This window comes from Tiliqua scincoides, chromosome 5 (genome assembly GCF_035046505.1).
Source record: "Tiliqua scincoides isolate rTilSci1 chromosome 5, rTilSci1.hap2, whole genome shotgun sequence".
Lineage (NCBI taxonomy): Eukaryota > Metazoa > Chordata > Lepidosauria > Squamata > Scincidae > Tiliqua > Tiliqua scincoides.
This window is the reverse complement of record NC_089825.1, coordinates 93,277,894-93,293,321: the sequence shown is the minus strand read 5'-3', so window position 1 is coordinate 93,293,321 and position 15,428 is coordinate 93,277,894. Positions and strand designations below refer to the sequence as shown.

Sequence of the window (15,428 nt, the reverse complement as noted above, 5' to 3'; positions counted from 1 at the left end):
TGTGGAAAATACTGCAACTCTGTTGCATGCTTTATTTTTTGTATGGTTTTTCTGTACATGTGAGAAGAAGAGAGATTAAACAAGTGGGCCTTTTCTGATCACTAAGGTTGCCTACCCTGCAGGGTTGACCTGAAGTGTGCAAGAATCCACATCAATCTAGAATTGAAAGCAGTTCTAGAGATTTTTACAGGACACCCCCCCCCCCCGCCACCCAGGAATTTCCAATATTGCATCATGTTGGGTAAAATAATGTCAGAAATAGCTTGTTACAGGAGGCAACCCTGTCTGTCACTGCATCTCCATGCTCCAAGGAGCTACCTCTGTTGAATTTCTGTCTGTCAAGCAGCTGTTATGATTGATTCTTTAGCAGGTGGCAAATGAATCTTTATGCTCCATGGACCTGTGAAGTGCTGAAATGAGGCACATCCTGTATAATACCTGACAACATAGCTACGCATGTTTAACAGTAACAATTCGACAAGTATATCAGTATTTTCAGTGTCTCTGAAAACCTAGTCCTACAATCCCAGTAAGCATTGCTTTCTGTGCACTGGCTTGTCTAAACAGGAGACAAAATTTATATGCAGACTCAAAATTACTTACATCAGTCCATAAGACATCAAAAACTTATATTTAAAACACTCATACAATTGATGCAAGGTTTTTGTAAACCGGTGGCAGCTGTAATCAAAATACAAACAATGCCAAGGCAACCACACACACACACAAACACACACTGCAATTTAAGTCATACTGAGGATAAAAAGAAGGGGTGGAACCAGGGAGAGAAGATGGAGAATAAAGGGTATTGAATTTTTCCCCCCACAGCAAAATTAGCATAGCGGTTCAGGAAGGCATCTTAGAGTCACTGTCCAATCTCTTTTGCTTCTCAGTTTTCCTAAACAGATGACAATTAAGCATTCTAGCTATTCTTCAATTGCCAGAAGATATTTCACTTTCCATAGATGAAGCAAGTTTTTCTAAGAGTGGCACTTGGAGGAGCCATTCCTTGTCCTTCTGTTTTATAACTATAATAAACCCTTTTATTATAAGAAAGGCTGTCTTGAGGCTTATCCCTAATGAGTTCAAAGGGCCTTACTCGCAAGTAAGTGTGTCTAGATTGTAAGCACCCTTAAGATGGTTTGTACAGCTGAACGGTGCAGTGGAGTTGGCAGGCCAGAGGGCTGGAGGTAATAAGAACCATGGAAGTGGTTCTTGGATTGGATTAGCATACCAGTCAGTTGGTCAGTTGATCACTGATCACTGGTCAGTCGATTTGACTGTGGCCAAATATTGTCAAATACTCCACAAAGCCAAGAACACCTACACCCTACGCAGTGATTTTCAACCAGTGTGCTGTGACACATTGATGTGCCATGAATGATCCACAGGTATGCCACAGGAGATTGGGGGAGGGTCACTTATTAGTAGAGCCATTGGGGGATGTGAGCCCCCCACTGGCAATGTGGTGTGCCTTGTCAATTGTCCAAAAACCGATGATGTGTCTTGACAATTTTAGCACCTTGTCAGTGTACAGATGAAAAAGATTGAAAATCACTACCCTACAGTATAGGCAACAGATCAAGACCTCTCAGCACTAGAGGTCCTGTGCCAAATGCTGTCCCCTTCATCTGGTGATATGGAAGCTTCTGTTCCTTTTATTCACTGGCTTGGAAAAGGAAGAGGGGCGTGGAGTAGAGGCAAGTAGTGATCTAGAGCAGCATTTCTCAAAGTGTGCTCCTAAGAGCCCTGGGGCTCCCTAGATCCCTTCAGGGGCTCCATGAACACACCATAAGTGGCCACCATCTGCTTGGTGCTGCATGACTCTGCCCATGTATTGGCAGGCTGGGGCTCCTCAAGTCTTCATGTAATCTCCAGCGGGGCTCCCTGAGACACCATTTACCATAAAGGACTCTGGAGAAGAAAAAATTTGGGAACCATTGCTTTAGAGCAGTGGTTCCCAAACTATACACTGTGGGCACTTCAGGGAGCTGCAGCCAACTCACAGGGGCATTGCAGGATGTCCCTCATAAGAACATAAGAACAGCCCCACTGGATCAGGCCATAGGCCCATCTAGTCCAGCTTCCTGTATCTCACAGCGGCCCACCAAATGCCCCAGGGAGCACACCAGATAACAAGAAACCTCATCCTGGTGCCCTCCCCTACATCTGGCATTCTGACTTAACCCATTCCTAAAATCAGGAGGTTGCGCATACACATCATGGCTTGTACCCCATAATGGATTTTTCCTCCAGAAACTTGTCCAATCCCCTTTTAAAGGCGTCTAGGCTAGACGGCAGCACCACATCCTGTGGCAAGGAGTTCCACAGACCGACCACACGCTGAGTAAAGAAATATTTTCTTTTGTCTGTCCTAACCCGCCCAACACTCAATTTTAGTGGATGTCCCCTGGTTCTGGTATTATGTGAGAGTGTAAAGAGCATCTCCCTATCCACTCTGTCCATCCCCTGCATAATTTTGTATGTCTCAATCATGTCCCCCCTCAGGTGTCTCTTTTCTAGGCTGAAGAGGCCAAAACACCGTAGCCTTTCCTCATAAGGAAGGTGCCCCAGCCCCGTAATCATCTTAGTCGCTCTCTTTTGCACCTTTTCCATTTCCACTTTGTCTTTTTTGAGATGTGGCGACCAGAACTGGACACAATACTCCAGGTGTGGCCTTACCATAGATTTGTACAACTGCATTATAATACTAGCCGTTTTGTTCTCAATACCCTTCCTAATGATCCCAAGCATAGAATTGGCCTTCTTCACTGCCGCCGCACATTGGGTCGATACTTTCATCGACCTGTCCACCACCACCCCAAGATCTCTCTCCTGATCTTTCACAGACAGCTCAGAACCCATCAGCCTATATCTAAAGTTCTGCTTTTTTGCCCCAATGTGCATGACTTTACACTTACTGACATTGAAGCGCATCTGCCATTTTGCTGCCCATTCTGCCAGTCTGGAGAGATCCTTCTGGAGCTCCTCACAATCACTTCTGGTCTTCACCACTCGGAAAAGTTTGGTGTTGTCTGCAAACTTAGCCATTTCACTGCTCAACCCTGTCTCCAGGTCACTTATGAAGAGGTTGAAAAGCACCGGTCCCAGGACAGATCCTTGGGGCACACCGCTTTTCACCTCTCTCCATTGTGAAAATTGCCCATTGACACCCACTCTCTGCTTCCTGGCCTCCAACCAGTTCTCAATCCATGAGAGGACCTGTCCTCTAATTCCCTGACTGTGGACTGAGAAGTTCCCTCGTGGCTTCTTCCTCTGGTTCTTCCAGGCTCTGCCATCTTGGATCATGCAAAATCCAAGATGGTGGTGCCTGCGAGAGTCAGTAAGAAGAGGCCACCGTGAAAGAAGGGTGCCATGACTGCGGTAAGTTTGGGAACCGCTTGCTTAGTGAGTTGCTATAGCCTGCTACTCTCCTCTCTTTCACACTTCTTCTTCATCCCCTTCTTTTTCCAATGCAGACAATGGGGGAAAGATATGGAGGAGCAGCGGAAGCAAATGGACATAGGTACATGCCCCCTGCTTATCTGTTGCCTGAGGTGAGTGTCTCAGCTGGCCTTATAGACAGATTGGCTCTTGTGACGGCTTCCTTTTTTAAAAAGATGCCATTATAGTGTAATTTCTCAGTAAGGACAGGAGTGCTCTTCTAGCCCTGTAGCAATCAGAGCAGCATAGCAAAACTTGCCCTGCTTGCCACCTGCTATACATGCAGGCATCTCCAAACCAAGAGAAACCAACAGAAACACAAACAGCAGCAGCAAAAGTCACTATGTAGGATCACTTTGACTCCACCTTGTTTATTGCATGAACCACATGATCTGGGACCATCCAGCCATTTAGTCCACAGAGCTCCTGGAAGGGACTGGACTCTTGTTTCATAATGTTTTAAAAGTTAATTGTTTCCCGATAGCAGTTAAACAACGAATCTTGTGTGTGTGTGTGTGTGTGTGTGTGTGTGTGTGTAATGTGGATATCTGACCTGTCATTGTTCTAATAAAGCAAATGCTTAAAAAACACACACTTGACCATTATTTGACTAATATTTAACCAGTCAATTGACCAAATTGGGAAGAAAAAGTCATCATTAAAGAAAATGGATGGAGGCCAGCCATAGACATTGATGGACACTTGTAGAATGAATGGCATGCAGTAAGATGGGGAAACAGATCCATCTTCTTCACTTGCTGTCCTTCCCTGCTGTCCCAGCCTCTGTAGTAGAATTTCCAGCACCAACCAAAATCTTCTCTGGAGAATGTGGGGAGGTACTAGAACTCAGCAGAGATAGACTCTGCCTCCGTGGCCTTGGCATACTGCAAAGAGGAAAGGAGATCAGTCATCTGGGACCAGAGAATTGCCTCCCATACTCATTTTCGAGGAGGTTGGTTGGCAACCTTCAGTCTCGAAAGACTACGGTATAAGCCTACAGCACCTGGTATTCCCAGGCAGTCTCCCATCCAAGTACTAACAAGGCCTGACCCTGCTTAGCTTCCGAGATGGCTAACCAGCCAAGTTAGAGAGGCTGTGAAGGGCAAGGAAGCTTCCTTCCGTAAATGGAAGTCTTGCCCTAATGAGGAGAATAAAATGGAACATAAACTGTGGCAAAAGAAATGTAAGAAGGTGATAGGGGAGGCCAAGCGAGACTATGAGGAACACATGGCCAGCAACATTAAGGGGAATAATAAAAGCTTCTTCAAATATGTTAGAAGCAGGAAACCCGCCAGAGAAGCGGTTGGCCCTCTGGATGGTGAGGGAGGGAAAGGGGAGATAAAAGGAGACTTAGAGATGGCAGAGAAATTAAATGAGTTCTTTGCATCTGTCTTCACAGCAGAAGACCTCGGGCAGATACCGCTGCCCGAATGGCCCCTCATGACCGAGGAGTTAAGTCAGATAGAGGTTAAAAGAGAAGATGTTTCAGACCTCATTGATAAATTAAAGATCAATAAGTCACCGGGCCCTGATGGCATCCACCCAAGAGTTATTAAGGAATTGAAGAATGAAGTTGCTGATCTCTTGACTAAGGTATGCAGCTTGTCCCCCAAAACGGCCATGGTGCCAGAAGATTGGAGGATAGCAAATGTCACGCCTATTTTTAAAAAGGGAAAGAGGGGGGACCCGGGAAACTATAGGCCAGTCAGCCTAACATCCATACTGGGTAAGATGGTGGAATGCCTCATCAAAGATAGGATCTCAAAACACATAGACGAATAGGCCTTGCTGAGGGAGAGTCAGCATGGCTTCTGTAAGGGTAAGTCTTGCCTCACGAACCTTATAGAATTCTTTGAAAAGGTCAACAGGCATGTGGATGCGGGAGAACCCGTGGACATGATATATCTGGACTTTCAGAAGGCGTTTGACACGGTCCCTCACCAAAGGCTACTGAAAAAACTCCACAGTCAGGGAATTAGAGGACAGGTCCTCTCATGGATTGAGAACTGGTTGGAGGCCAGGAAGCAGAGAGTGGGTGTCAATGGGCAATTTTCACAATGGAGAGAGATGAAAAGCGGTGTGCCCCAAGGATCTGTCCTGGGACCGGTGCTTTTCAACCTCTTCATAAATGACCTGGAGACAGGGTTGAGCAGTGAAGTGGCTAAGTTTGCAGACGACACCAAACTTTTCCGAGTGGTAAAGACCAGAAGTGATTGTGAGGAGCTCCAGAAGGATCTCTCCAGACTGGCAGAATGGGCAGCAAAATGGCAGATGCGCTTCAATGTCAGTAAGTGTAAAGTCATGCACATTGGGGCAAAAAAGCAGAACTTTAGATATAGGCTGATGGGTTCTGAGCTGTCTGTGAAAGATCAGGAGAGAGATCTTGGGGTGGTGGTAGACAGGTCGATGAAAGTGTCGACCCAATGTGCGGCGGCAGTGAAGAAGGCCAATTCTATGTTTGGGATCATTAGGAAGGGTATTGAGAACAAAACGGCTAGTATTATAATGCAGTTGTACAAATCTATGGTAAGGCCACACCTGGAGTATTGTGTCCAGTTCTGGTCGCCGCATCTCAAAAAAGACATAGTGGAAATGGAAAAGGTGCAAAAGAGAGCGACTAAGATGATTACGGGGCTGGGGCACCTTCCTTATGAGGAAAGGCTACGGCGTTTGGGCCTCTTCAGCCTAGAAAAGAGACACCTGAGGGGGGACATGATTGAGACATACAAAATTATGCAGGGAATGGACAGAGTGGATAGGGAGATGCTCTTTACACTCTCACATAATACCAGAACCAGGGGACATCCACTAAAATTGAGTGTTGGGCGGGTTAGGAAAGACAAAAGAAAATATTTCTTTACTCAGCGCGTGGTCGGTCTGTGGAACTCCTTGCCACAGGATGTGGTGCTGGCGTCTAGCCTAGACGCCTTTAAAAGGGGATTGGACGAGTTTCTGGAGGAAAAATCCATTATGGGGTACAAGCCATGATGTGTATGCGCAACCTCCTGATTTTAGAAATGGGCTATGTCAGAATGCCAGATGCAAGGGAGGGCACCAGGATGAGGTTTCTTGTTATCTGGTGTGCTCCCTGGGGCATTTGGTGGGCCGCTGTGAGATACAGGAAGCTGGACTAGATGGGCCTATGGCCTGATCCAGTAGGGCTGTTCTTATGTTCTTATGTTCTTATGAGATCAGACGAGATTGGGCATGTGCAGGGTAACAGTTCCAGATTGTCTGAAGCAAGTATTTGTCATCAAAGCTGTACTTACGTATGTATCTTCAATCTTCAGATGGGGATCTAAGCTTTCCTGTATTGACCCTCTGAACAAAAGCACACACACACTAGGGGACATCCACTAAAATTGAGTGGTGGGAGAGTTAGAACAGACAAAAGAAAATATTTCTTTACTCAGCCTGTAGTTGATCTGTGGAACTCCTTTCCACAGGATGTGGTTTGGCACCTGACCTAGTTACTTTTAAAGGGGGATTGGACAGATTTATGGAGGAAAAAGTCAATCACAGGTGTGATGGGTATATATGAACCTCCTGGTTTTAGAAGTGGGCTACTTCATTCCACACCAGTTTTTTTTTTCCTATGTCATTTGCAGTCTTGTAACAGCACTAGGCCCCGTTTCTGAAATGTCCACTTTTAGATGCATCTGACCTGGCAACCATAAAGGTCAAGGGTGCCTTCAGTGAAAAATGCTCTCTTCCCTAGCATACTGCAGATTGATACGTGGTACTTGGTTTTAGAAGAGGATTAAAGATTCAGGGGATGAAGATGAGGTTTATGGGGTATTGAAAGTAACCACAGTAAAAGAATTAGGGCACAATCCTAACCCCTTATGTCAGTACTTTCCAGTGGCACTGGAATGGGCAATGCAGCTCTGAGGTAAGGGAACAAACATTCCCTTACTTTGAGGAGGCCTCCGTGAGTGACACCCAACTGAAGGAACATAAGAACATAAGAAGAGCCCTGCTGGATCAGGCGAAAGGCCCATCTAGTGCAGCTTCCTGTATCTCACAGTGGCCCACCAAATGCCCAAGGGAGCACACAAGACAACAGACACAACCTGCATCCCGGTGCCCTCCCCTGCGTCTGGCAATCAGAGGCAGCCTGCCTCTAAAACCAAGAGCTTGCACATACCTACTTTGATTTGTAACCCGTAATGAACTTTTTGTCCAGAAATTTGTCCAATCCCCTCTTAAAGGCATCCAGGCAAGATGCCATCACTACTTCCTGTGGCAAAGAGTTCCACAAACTAATTACACGCTGGGTAAAGAAATATTTTATTCTGTGTTTCCTAAGTCTCCCAACACTCAACTTTAGCGGATGTCCCCTGGTTCTGGTGTTATGAGAGAGGAAAAAGAGCATCTCTCTATCCACCCTGTCCACCCCCTGCATGATTTTGTATGTCTCAATCATGTCCCCCCCCATGTCTCAGTCGTGTGGAAAGTACTGACATAAGGGGTTAGGATTGCGCCCATAGGCACATGGTGAAGGTCAGTTATGGTCACAGACAGGGCCGGCCCACCCAGGAGACCAATAGAAGTGGTCATCTCAGCCAGCAGATTCTTGGGGAGTGCCCACCTTTGACCACTCAGTCACCTCCACTACTAGTCTTCCCCCCACTCCCTTGATTGCAAAAGGAAGAGGGGACTGGAACAAAGGAGGAAGGGTGGAAGAAAAGATGCTCCAATGTGTCCAATGCTTTAACCACCACTTTACTCTTCTCCACACTTCCTCTTCGGGGGAAGTATTTGGCATCCTGCCTCAGGCACCAGGCACCAGCATGTTTTGAGCCAGCTCGGGAGCCCGCTGTCACATAATCACTCTCTCACGCAGAGGAAGTTGGGGGGGGGATCCAAGAGATGGGAGGGTTTTGTACTCACCCAAGAGGCTGCTCCAAAAAGCAGCAAAGGTGGCTGCCCCTGTCACAGCCCCGCAGGCAGCAGGGTTTTTGCGCTTAGAGCTGACAGAGAAGCCGCTTGGCCCAGTAGCCTCAATCTCCACCACATGATAGTCAGAGAGACTGCAAGAGGAAATGTCGGTCAATTAAACTGGTGGAAGTGAAGACTGACCACTGGCCAATACCCTCACATTCCAGAAAGGAGGATTCAGGGACTCACTCTGGGTCAGCTACAAGGCGGCCTTTCACACCATCAAAGCCAAGGCTGGGAGCAGCCATGCAGGCTGCAGCCATGGTGTTGACATTGTTGGGAGCCAGGGGACACAGTTTCCGAACAGGTCCATCGTACAGCACCTTGCGCTCCTTCCGGGCTGCCTGCACAAGCTCCCCCAGGTGCCCACCTAGCCGGAAGCTGTCAGGGTGTTTCACCATGGTGACTGTCAAGGCCTAGGAAAAGCAAGACAGAGAGTCAGAGAAATCACAAACCCGAGACTGCCTTTGGTCTTATGATGCCACTTTATGCTGACGTAGACCGTAGGTCCATGGTCAAGCTACCCATAAACATGCTCCAGAGCATGTTTCCAACCATAAATGCCTTCCCTTTCCCTTTAAAACAGGTGCCTGGGCAGCAATCTAGGTTAGAACTGGGGCATGTGGAGAGGTTCTTTCTCCCCCAATATGCTGTTTTCACCCAAAACATGGCCTTCTGAAGCTGTGATTTGCCTTGAAGTGGTCATTTTGCTTAGGGGGCAGGGCCGGCCCATACATTAGGCCAACTGAAGTGGTTGCCTCAGGCAACACGTTGGTAGGGGGTACCCATCTCTCTCTGCCAACTTTCCCCCACTGCTGGTCCTCCTTCCCTGGATTTGAAGTAGGAAGGACAGCAAGGAAGAGGAAATATGGAGGGGAGGAGATTACTGAGCTAGATCAATGGGGAGTGGGAGGAGCAGAGCCTGGCACATCATTGGATAAGGGAGGGCAGCATTTGGCAAGCCACCACAGCTGTCAGGAGGTCTTGGGCTGGCCCTATTTGGGAGCAGCTTACTAACCTTTCCTATGCTCTTACCTGAAGCATCCCTCCATCGTCCAACCTTTGGATGTCTTGCCCACCCCACAGAGCCCCACTGGGGATATACAAGGTGTGCCCAGACTGTCTTGCAGCTTCACGCAACTTGAGCTCTGTGCCAACATCTGCCAAGGCTGTTGGTGACCCCACCTAGTGGACAAAGAGGTGTTTGCAGTGAAATATGATGGCAGTGGGGTGGGATACAGAAAGGTATTCTTTCCTATTACTCTACCTTTATTTAGTACCAAATAATCAATGAAGGTGGCTTTCACATAAGAGCCTTTTAGTGCTGCTGGGGAATTGCTGTTCCTTAATCATCACTGATATGCAACTGTTTGACAGCTAGGTCTGTAAAACGTGAGCCAACGAAGGAGAGCAATTCCAGAGCTAGTGTGGAAGCAACCTTGAATAGGTATGTAAGATCAAGGGCTGAAATGAAGAAATGGAGGAGGAGAGAGTTCAGTGGCAGTGGAAGGAGTAAGGAAGGCGAAGCTAACATGTTTCTGGGAGAGCTTTGAAGAAGCTTTACTCAGCGTGTGGTTGGTCTGTGGAACTCCTTGCCACAGGATGTGGTGACGGCATCTGGCCTGGACGCCTTTAAAAGGGGATTGGACAAGTTTCTGGAGGAAAAATCCATTACGGGGTACAAGCCATGATGTGTATGCGCAACCCCCTAATTTTAGAAGTGGGCTATGTCAGAAGGCCAGATGCAAGGGAGGGCACCAGGATGAGGTCTCTTGCTATCTGGTATGCTCCCTGGGGCATTTGGTGGGCCGCTGTGAGATACAGGAAGCTGGACTAGATGGGCCTATGGCCTGATCCAGTGGGGCTGTTCTTATGTTCTTAAGCAAATGCGGATGGAGAGTTCACTCCATGCACAGGGTCCCAAAGAGGGGACATTAGGGTTGGCCCATCCATGAAGCCAATTGAGGTGACTGCCCTAGGCAACAGACTGACAGGGGGCATCCACCGCCTTCTGTCCACTCTCCTTTATTGCTCCTTCACTTTCTACTCCCTGGTTTGAAAAAGGAAGAAGAGGATGGAGTGAAAAAGGAAATGAGCTAGAGTGACTCTGATGCTCTATCTAGCCTACTATTCTTTCCTCCTTCACACTTCTGCTCTGTTCCCCCTTCCTTTTACAGTCCAAGGAGTGAAAAGGGCAAAGGCTGGCATATCACCAATGGGGATAATTTAGCATGTTGCCTTAGGTGCTGGAAGGTCCTTGGCCAGACATGAGGCACATATTAAGAAGAATGACACTGAATGGTCATTCTGTGACATTCTTTTTAGGTTACCCCTTTAAGGGATGGACGCAGATGAGTATCTTTGGCGAAGAGGGAAACAATCTACTCCACTCAGCCACAAAATGTATTGAGTGGACCTGGGCAATTCACTATTATACTGGTTGTTATGAGGATAATGTAATATGAATTGGAAAGCACTTTGGACAGCCTGATCCTTTTCATGTCGACTCGTATCTAAGTCTCACCATGTTCAATGGAACTTCCTCCCATTGTGCAGGGGGTTGCACAGTGCCATAGAAATGATCAATAATAAAAACTGCTATAGAAATGATCAATAATAATTCCAACCAGGGTACGGTTTCTATTGTTTGGAGATTGAACAATACTTAGAGCTACAAAATCAAAGGCTTTAGAAGTTTGATACTTGCTTGAAGAGGGATAGTGACACAGAGCAGAGGCTTCAAAGGAAGAGTGACATGGTCAGAGCAATGGGTGGGAGACAATTCTTGCCAAATCAAGGAAAGCTCATGTGCCTCCCCAGATCAAGGAAGTGTGTGTGTATGGGGGAGGGGTGTACTCATGCATCTGGAGATATCTGGAGCTCTCACCATAAAGTCTGCAGCTTTCAAAAAAGCTTCGCCATGGTCCTGGGCTATGCAGGGATGTGCCACTTCGACAATTATGTCCGCATGGCTTTGGAGAGAGAAGAGAAACTCAGTCACTGGCGTCGCTAGAGGGGTGCGGGGGGTGTGGGCTGCACCGGGTGACGCACCCTGGGGGGTGACGCGCCCTGAGGGAGTGATGCGCTAACATCACGGCGTTGGGAGCTATTGTGTCATGCCATACACCCTTGGATGCGGAATGGCCGGTGGAGTGCAGTGCAAAAAACAGAATTGAAATCGTTCCTTTCATTCAAAAGTTATGGCCAAAAAACCAGAAGGAAAAAATGCATGGAGCCCTATGGAAAGTGAGCAGTATCACATGTTCACTCGTGAGTAGGCATACTTGCCATAGTCCGTCGGAAAGGGCAGGCTGAGAGGAATCCAAAGACACCTGAATGGTCCTGATGAATGCAGCCCCCCAAAAATAACCAAGAAGCTCCCCCCTCCCAGCTACCAGTCTGAGCCCGAAACGAAGCCACGTGGCCGTGTTTACTCGTGAGTAGGCGGACATGCCGGGCAGGCTGAGAGGCAGGCTGAGAGGACTCCAAAGAGGTCAGAACAGTCCTGATTCAATGAATGCAGCCCCCAAAAACATGGAGAAGGAGGTCCCCCCACCCAGCTGCAAGTCTATGGAGCTCTATGGAAAGTGAAGCAGCCTCATGTCGCATTTACTCGTGAGTAGGCAGACGTGCCTTGGCTGGTGGTCAAGCCAGGCAAAGGGGAATGTGAGGACACTGGAATGGTGCCGTTCCATGGAGCAAATGAATACAATAAATGCTCCAGAAGGCAGCCTCCCCCCCCCCCCACACACACATTAAAAAGGACAAAAAAGTGGCTTGAACTGGTAAGGGGAAGTTTTCTATTTTGCACTTGCAAAGCCAGGAGGGTTTTTATCTTGATATGCCTGAAATTGAAAAACTATAAACTGGGCACTGGGGAGGTCTGGAAATCTCACTGATTCTTTTTGGGGGGTTGTTTTTGCAGGCAGACTACAGGGTAAGCTCCATTGACCACTATGGGACTTACTTCAGAGTAGACATGCATAGGATTGGGCTCACAGCCTGCAATCCTACCCACACTTTCCTGAGAGTAAGCCCCATTGACCATAATAGGACTTATTTCAGAGTAGATTCACTTGGTGGAACAGGACTGGCTCCCCTTATTTAATTATTTTATTTTATTTTAATTATTTATAATTATTTATTTTAATTTGCTTGATGATGTCACTCCTGGCCATGACATCACTTCCAATGGGTCCTGGACAGATTGTCATTCTAAAAAGTGGGTCCCAGTGCTAAAAGTTTGAGAACTGCTGCAATAAGGTGTTAGTAAGTTGACAGGGTGTGTGTGTGTGTGTGACTCTACAAGTTTTCAAAAACCACTAAAATCAGAATTTGGAGGAATAATACCATCATGTTATATATCAATCAATGTGTAATTTCATGCAGAATGCAATGAAACAAACCACATTGAAATATCTGTGTTCTAACAAAAGGTACAGCCAAAAAACCGGTACATCACCATGCCCACCTGGGGCGCTGCCCTGCCCACTACATGGGGTGATGGCGCAGGCCTCCCGCACCGGATGACGTGAACCCTAGTGACGCCACTGAACTCAGTACAGGGCAGAATCAAGAGCGATGCTGAGGACACACTCAACAAGGGCTCCAGCATAATTGGCCAATAGGATTGGGCTGTCAATCACTCACATGGGTTTCATCTGCAAGATGAAGTGTTCCCACTTCTCTCACAAGGCCTTCTCATCCTGAGGCCTTTGGGACAAGCCTGTCAAAGAGGTAGCATTTCCATCTAGCCAAGATTTTCTCTATGGGTTAAACACACGCCTTTTTCCTAGCCCTGATCCACAGATCCTTTAACTGAAGGTGTCACAGGACGAAATGGCATGTTCTGTGTCCTCTCATAATGCATGCTTCAATGCACACCTGAAGACCAAGGTGGCCAACTCTGATTGAATCAAATCTTGGAGATTACCCCCCCCCCAATCATGTTGGGAATTGCTGGAGGCCCTGTTCAAATCTCCAGGATTGTGTTCAGTAGCCACTTGGAGGTTGATGCTGATTCCCGGAGACTCCTGGGCAATACTGGTGGGCTGGTAATTCTACTGTGGTCTTGTGGCATATCATTCTGGCCACCATGCCCAAATAGTCCCCAGCCTGGCTTCCTTGCTCACCGCTCAGAGAAATCTGCCAGCTTCCCCAACCACAGCTCCGCTGGCACAGACCCCTCCAACTTGCTGGCATCCCGGTTCCAAACAAAGGCCAGCTCCAAGCCATGCTGGAGGCCATCCATTCGGAGCCGCCGAACAAGGTATTGACCTGGAAAACAAGTGAAAGAGAGAAATTCATCATCCGTGCAGAAACTGGCGCTACTTCTCACACACCTGCTGCACTTGAAATCTGTTTTCCTGCAGAAGCAGGAATACAATTGATGGCATCCTATTGCATTTATCAGCAGTTCTCAGCTGCTGTCATATAGACTGAGCTGCCCAGAGTCAAGAAAAAAATAACTGGCACAGCAGGCAGGGCTTGATTTTATCTTGGAGTGGCATCCTGTACAATCCCCAGAGAAGGAGCCACACACTTTCATGCCCTGTTTGCATCTGATTGGCTGCAATTGGAAACAGCATGCTGGGGTAGCTGAATCTCACTCCTATCCAGCAATGTTCCTTGAGAACCAACACGTACAAGAAAGCAGAGAGTGGTTATATTGACCCTCAGTACCAATTAATAAAAAATCAGGGAGGCATATAGGCAGCCACATTATTTGCTATGTGCTTAGATACTTAAAAAAACATTTCTACCAGCCTTTCCATCCCATTGCAGGACTGTTGAGGCAGCTTACAATGGTATCATTTAAAGCAATTCCAGACTAAACACAACTAATAAAATAAAAACACAGCATATATAAATATATAAAACCATAGGCCGACCAAAGACCTACTGGAACCTGAGGTGATGTGCCAGATGCTGCCCTCCTTTACCTGACAATGTGCCAGTCTCTTGAATTTTCACTCTCTAGACTGGAAAAAGAAGGATGGAGCAGAAGAGGAAGCGTGGAAGAGAGTGGTGAGCTAGAGAGTCTCCTCCTACTCAATTGTCCTTTTTCTTTTCCAGTGAATGAGGGCAATGAGGGGGAGTGAAGAAGAGGGGGCGCAGTGGTGATGAGTGAACAGATGGAGGTGTGCACCCTCCACCAATCTATTGCCTGAGTCTCAACCTCAATCAGCCTCATGGGTGCCCTAGGAAGGAAAAGAACTGGTCTGGGTGCCCAACCTTATCCAGCTTTCCAGCACTGATGCAGTTGTGTCAACGGGGCACGCGCTGCATCCGGTGGTGGTGGGCAGTCATAATTACCTCTTCAAGATAAGGGAATGTCTGTTTGTTCCCTTACCTTGGGGCTGCATTGCAACTGCTTCAATGCTAGAAAGTTGGATAGAATTGGGCCCTGGAGTGCACATCAACACTGAAATTAGTGTGCCAGACCTCCAATTGCCAAATGATAATATTAGTATAAGGGGTACTTTGAGACTAACAACGTATTTTCCAAAACATAACATTCTAAAGTATTCTATGAGGCACTCAAAAAACATTGTAATGTTCGGTTGAATGAAAGACATCCAGTTAGTATGGATCATGTGATAATGGTACCCAGAAGAGGTGCACATGCTCAGTAGAGAAAACAAAGTCACCAGGTCCTCTGGCAAAGCTGGGGATGGTACAGGAGTGGGGAGCCCCATCTTGGAACAAGTACATGGAAAAGGCAGGAGGGGAAATCATTTGGAAACGCTACCTACCTAAATGTCCATAGCCCACAATTCCGACTCTCCTCTGGCCTCGGCTCTCAGACATGGTTCCTGTTGTGTTTGTTTGTGTGAAGAGGAAGCCAAATCTGTAAGGTTCGCCCCAGGAAAGAACAGTTCTGAAATTGAAGGGTTTCTTTTTCGAAAAACAGAAAGCCTGGTTGTTCACTTGTGGAATTATAAATAAATAACAATACACGTACCATTGGGCAACACGCTCAGGGCTTTAGCCTAGCTTGGAGTCCCACGAGGAAAAAACTGTGATCATTATTTGCAAAGTGT

At 47.1% G+C, this 15,428-nt stretch overlaps 1 protein-coding gene across 1 annotated transcript; it reads right to left on the bottom strand.

The window, feature by feature from the left end:
• Positions 1-4,290: 4,290 nt before the first annotated feature.
• Positions 4,291-15,195, bottom strand: ASPDH (aspartate dehydrogenase domain containing). Its single transcript, XM_066631284.1, has 7 exons — positions 15,141-15,195; positions 13,518-13,662; positions 11,273-11,357; positions 9,421-9,570; positions 8,575-8,801; positions 8,338-8,477; positions 4,291-4,328 (listed from the first exon to the last, which is right to left on the bottom strand). Exons 1-7 carry the CDS (start codon positions 15,193-15,195, stop codon positions 4,291-4,293), a joined length of 840 nt encoding a protein of 279 aa, XP_066487381.1.
• Positions 15,196-15,428: the final 233 nt, after the last annotated feature.

Coding starts and splice junctions, on each gene's coding strand:
- ASPDH (XM_066631284.1), bottom strand. CDS start 15,195: ATGTCTGAGAGCCGAGGCCAGAGGAGAGTCGGAATTGTGGGCTATGGA. Junction 13,663..15,140: donor TGTGGGCTATGGACATTTAG/GTAGGTAGCGTT, acceptor CTTGTTTTCCAG/GTCAATACCTTGTTCGGCGG. Junction 9,571..11,272: donor TGAAAGCTGCAGACTTTATG/GTGAGAGCTCCA, acceptor TTTGTCCACTAG/GTGGGGTCACCAACAGCCTT.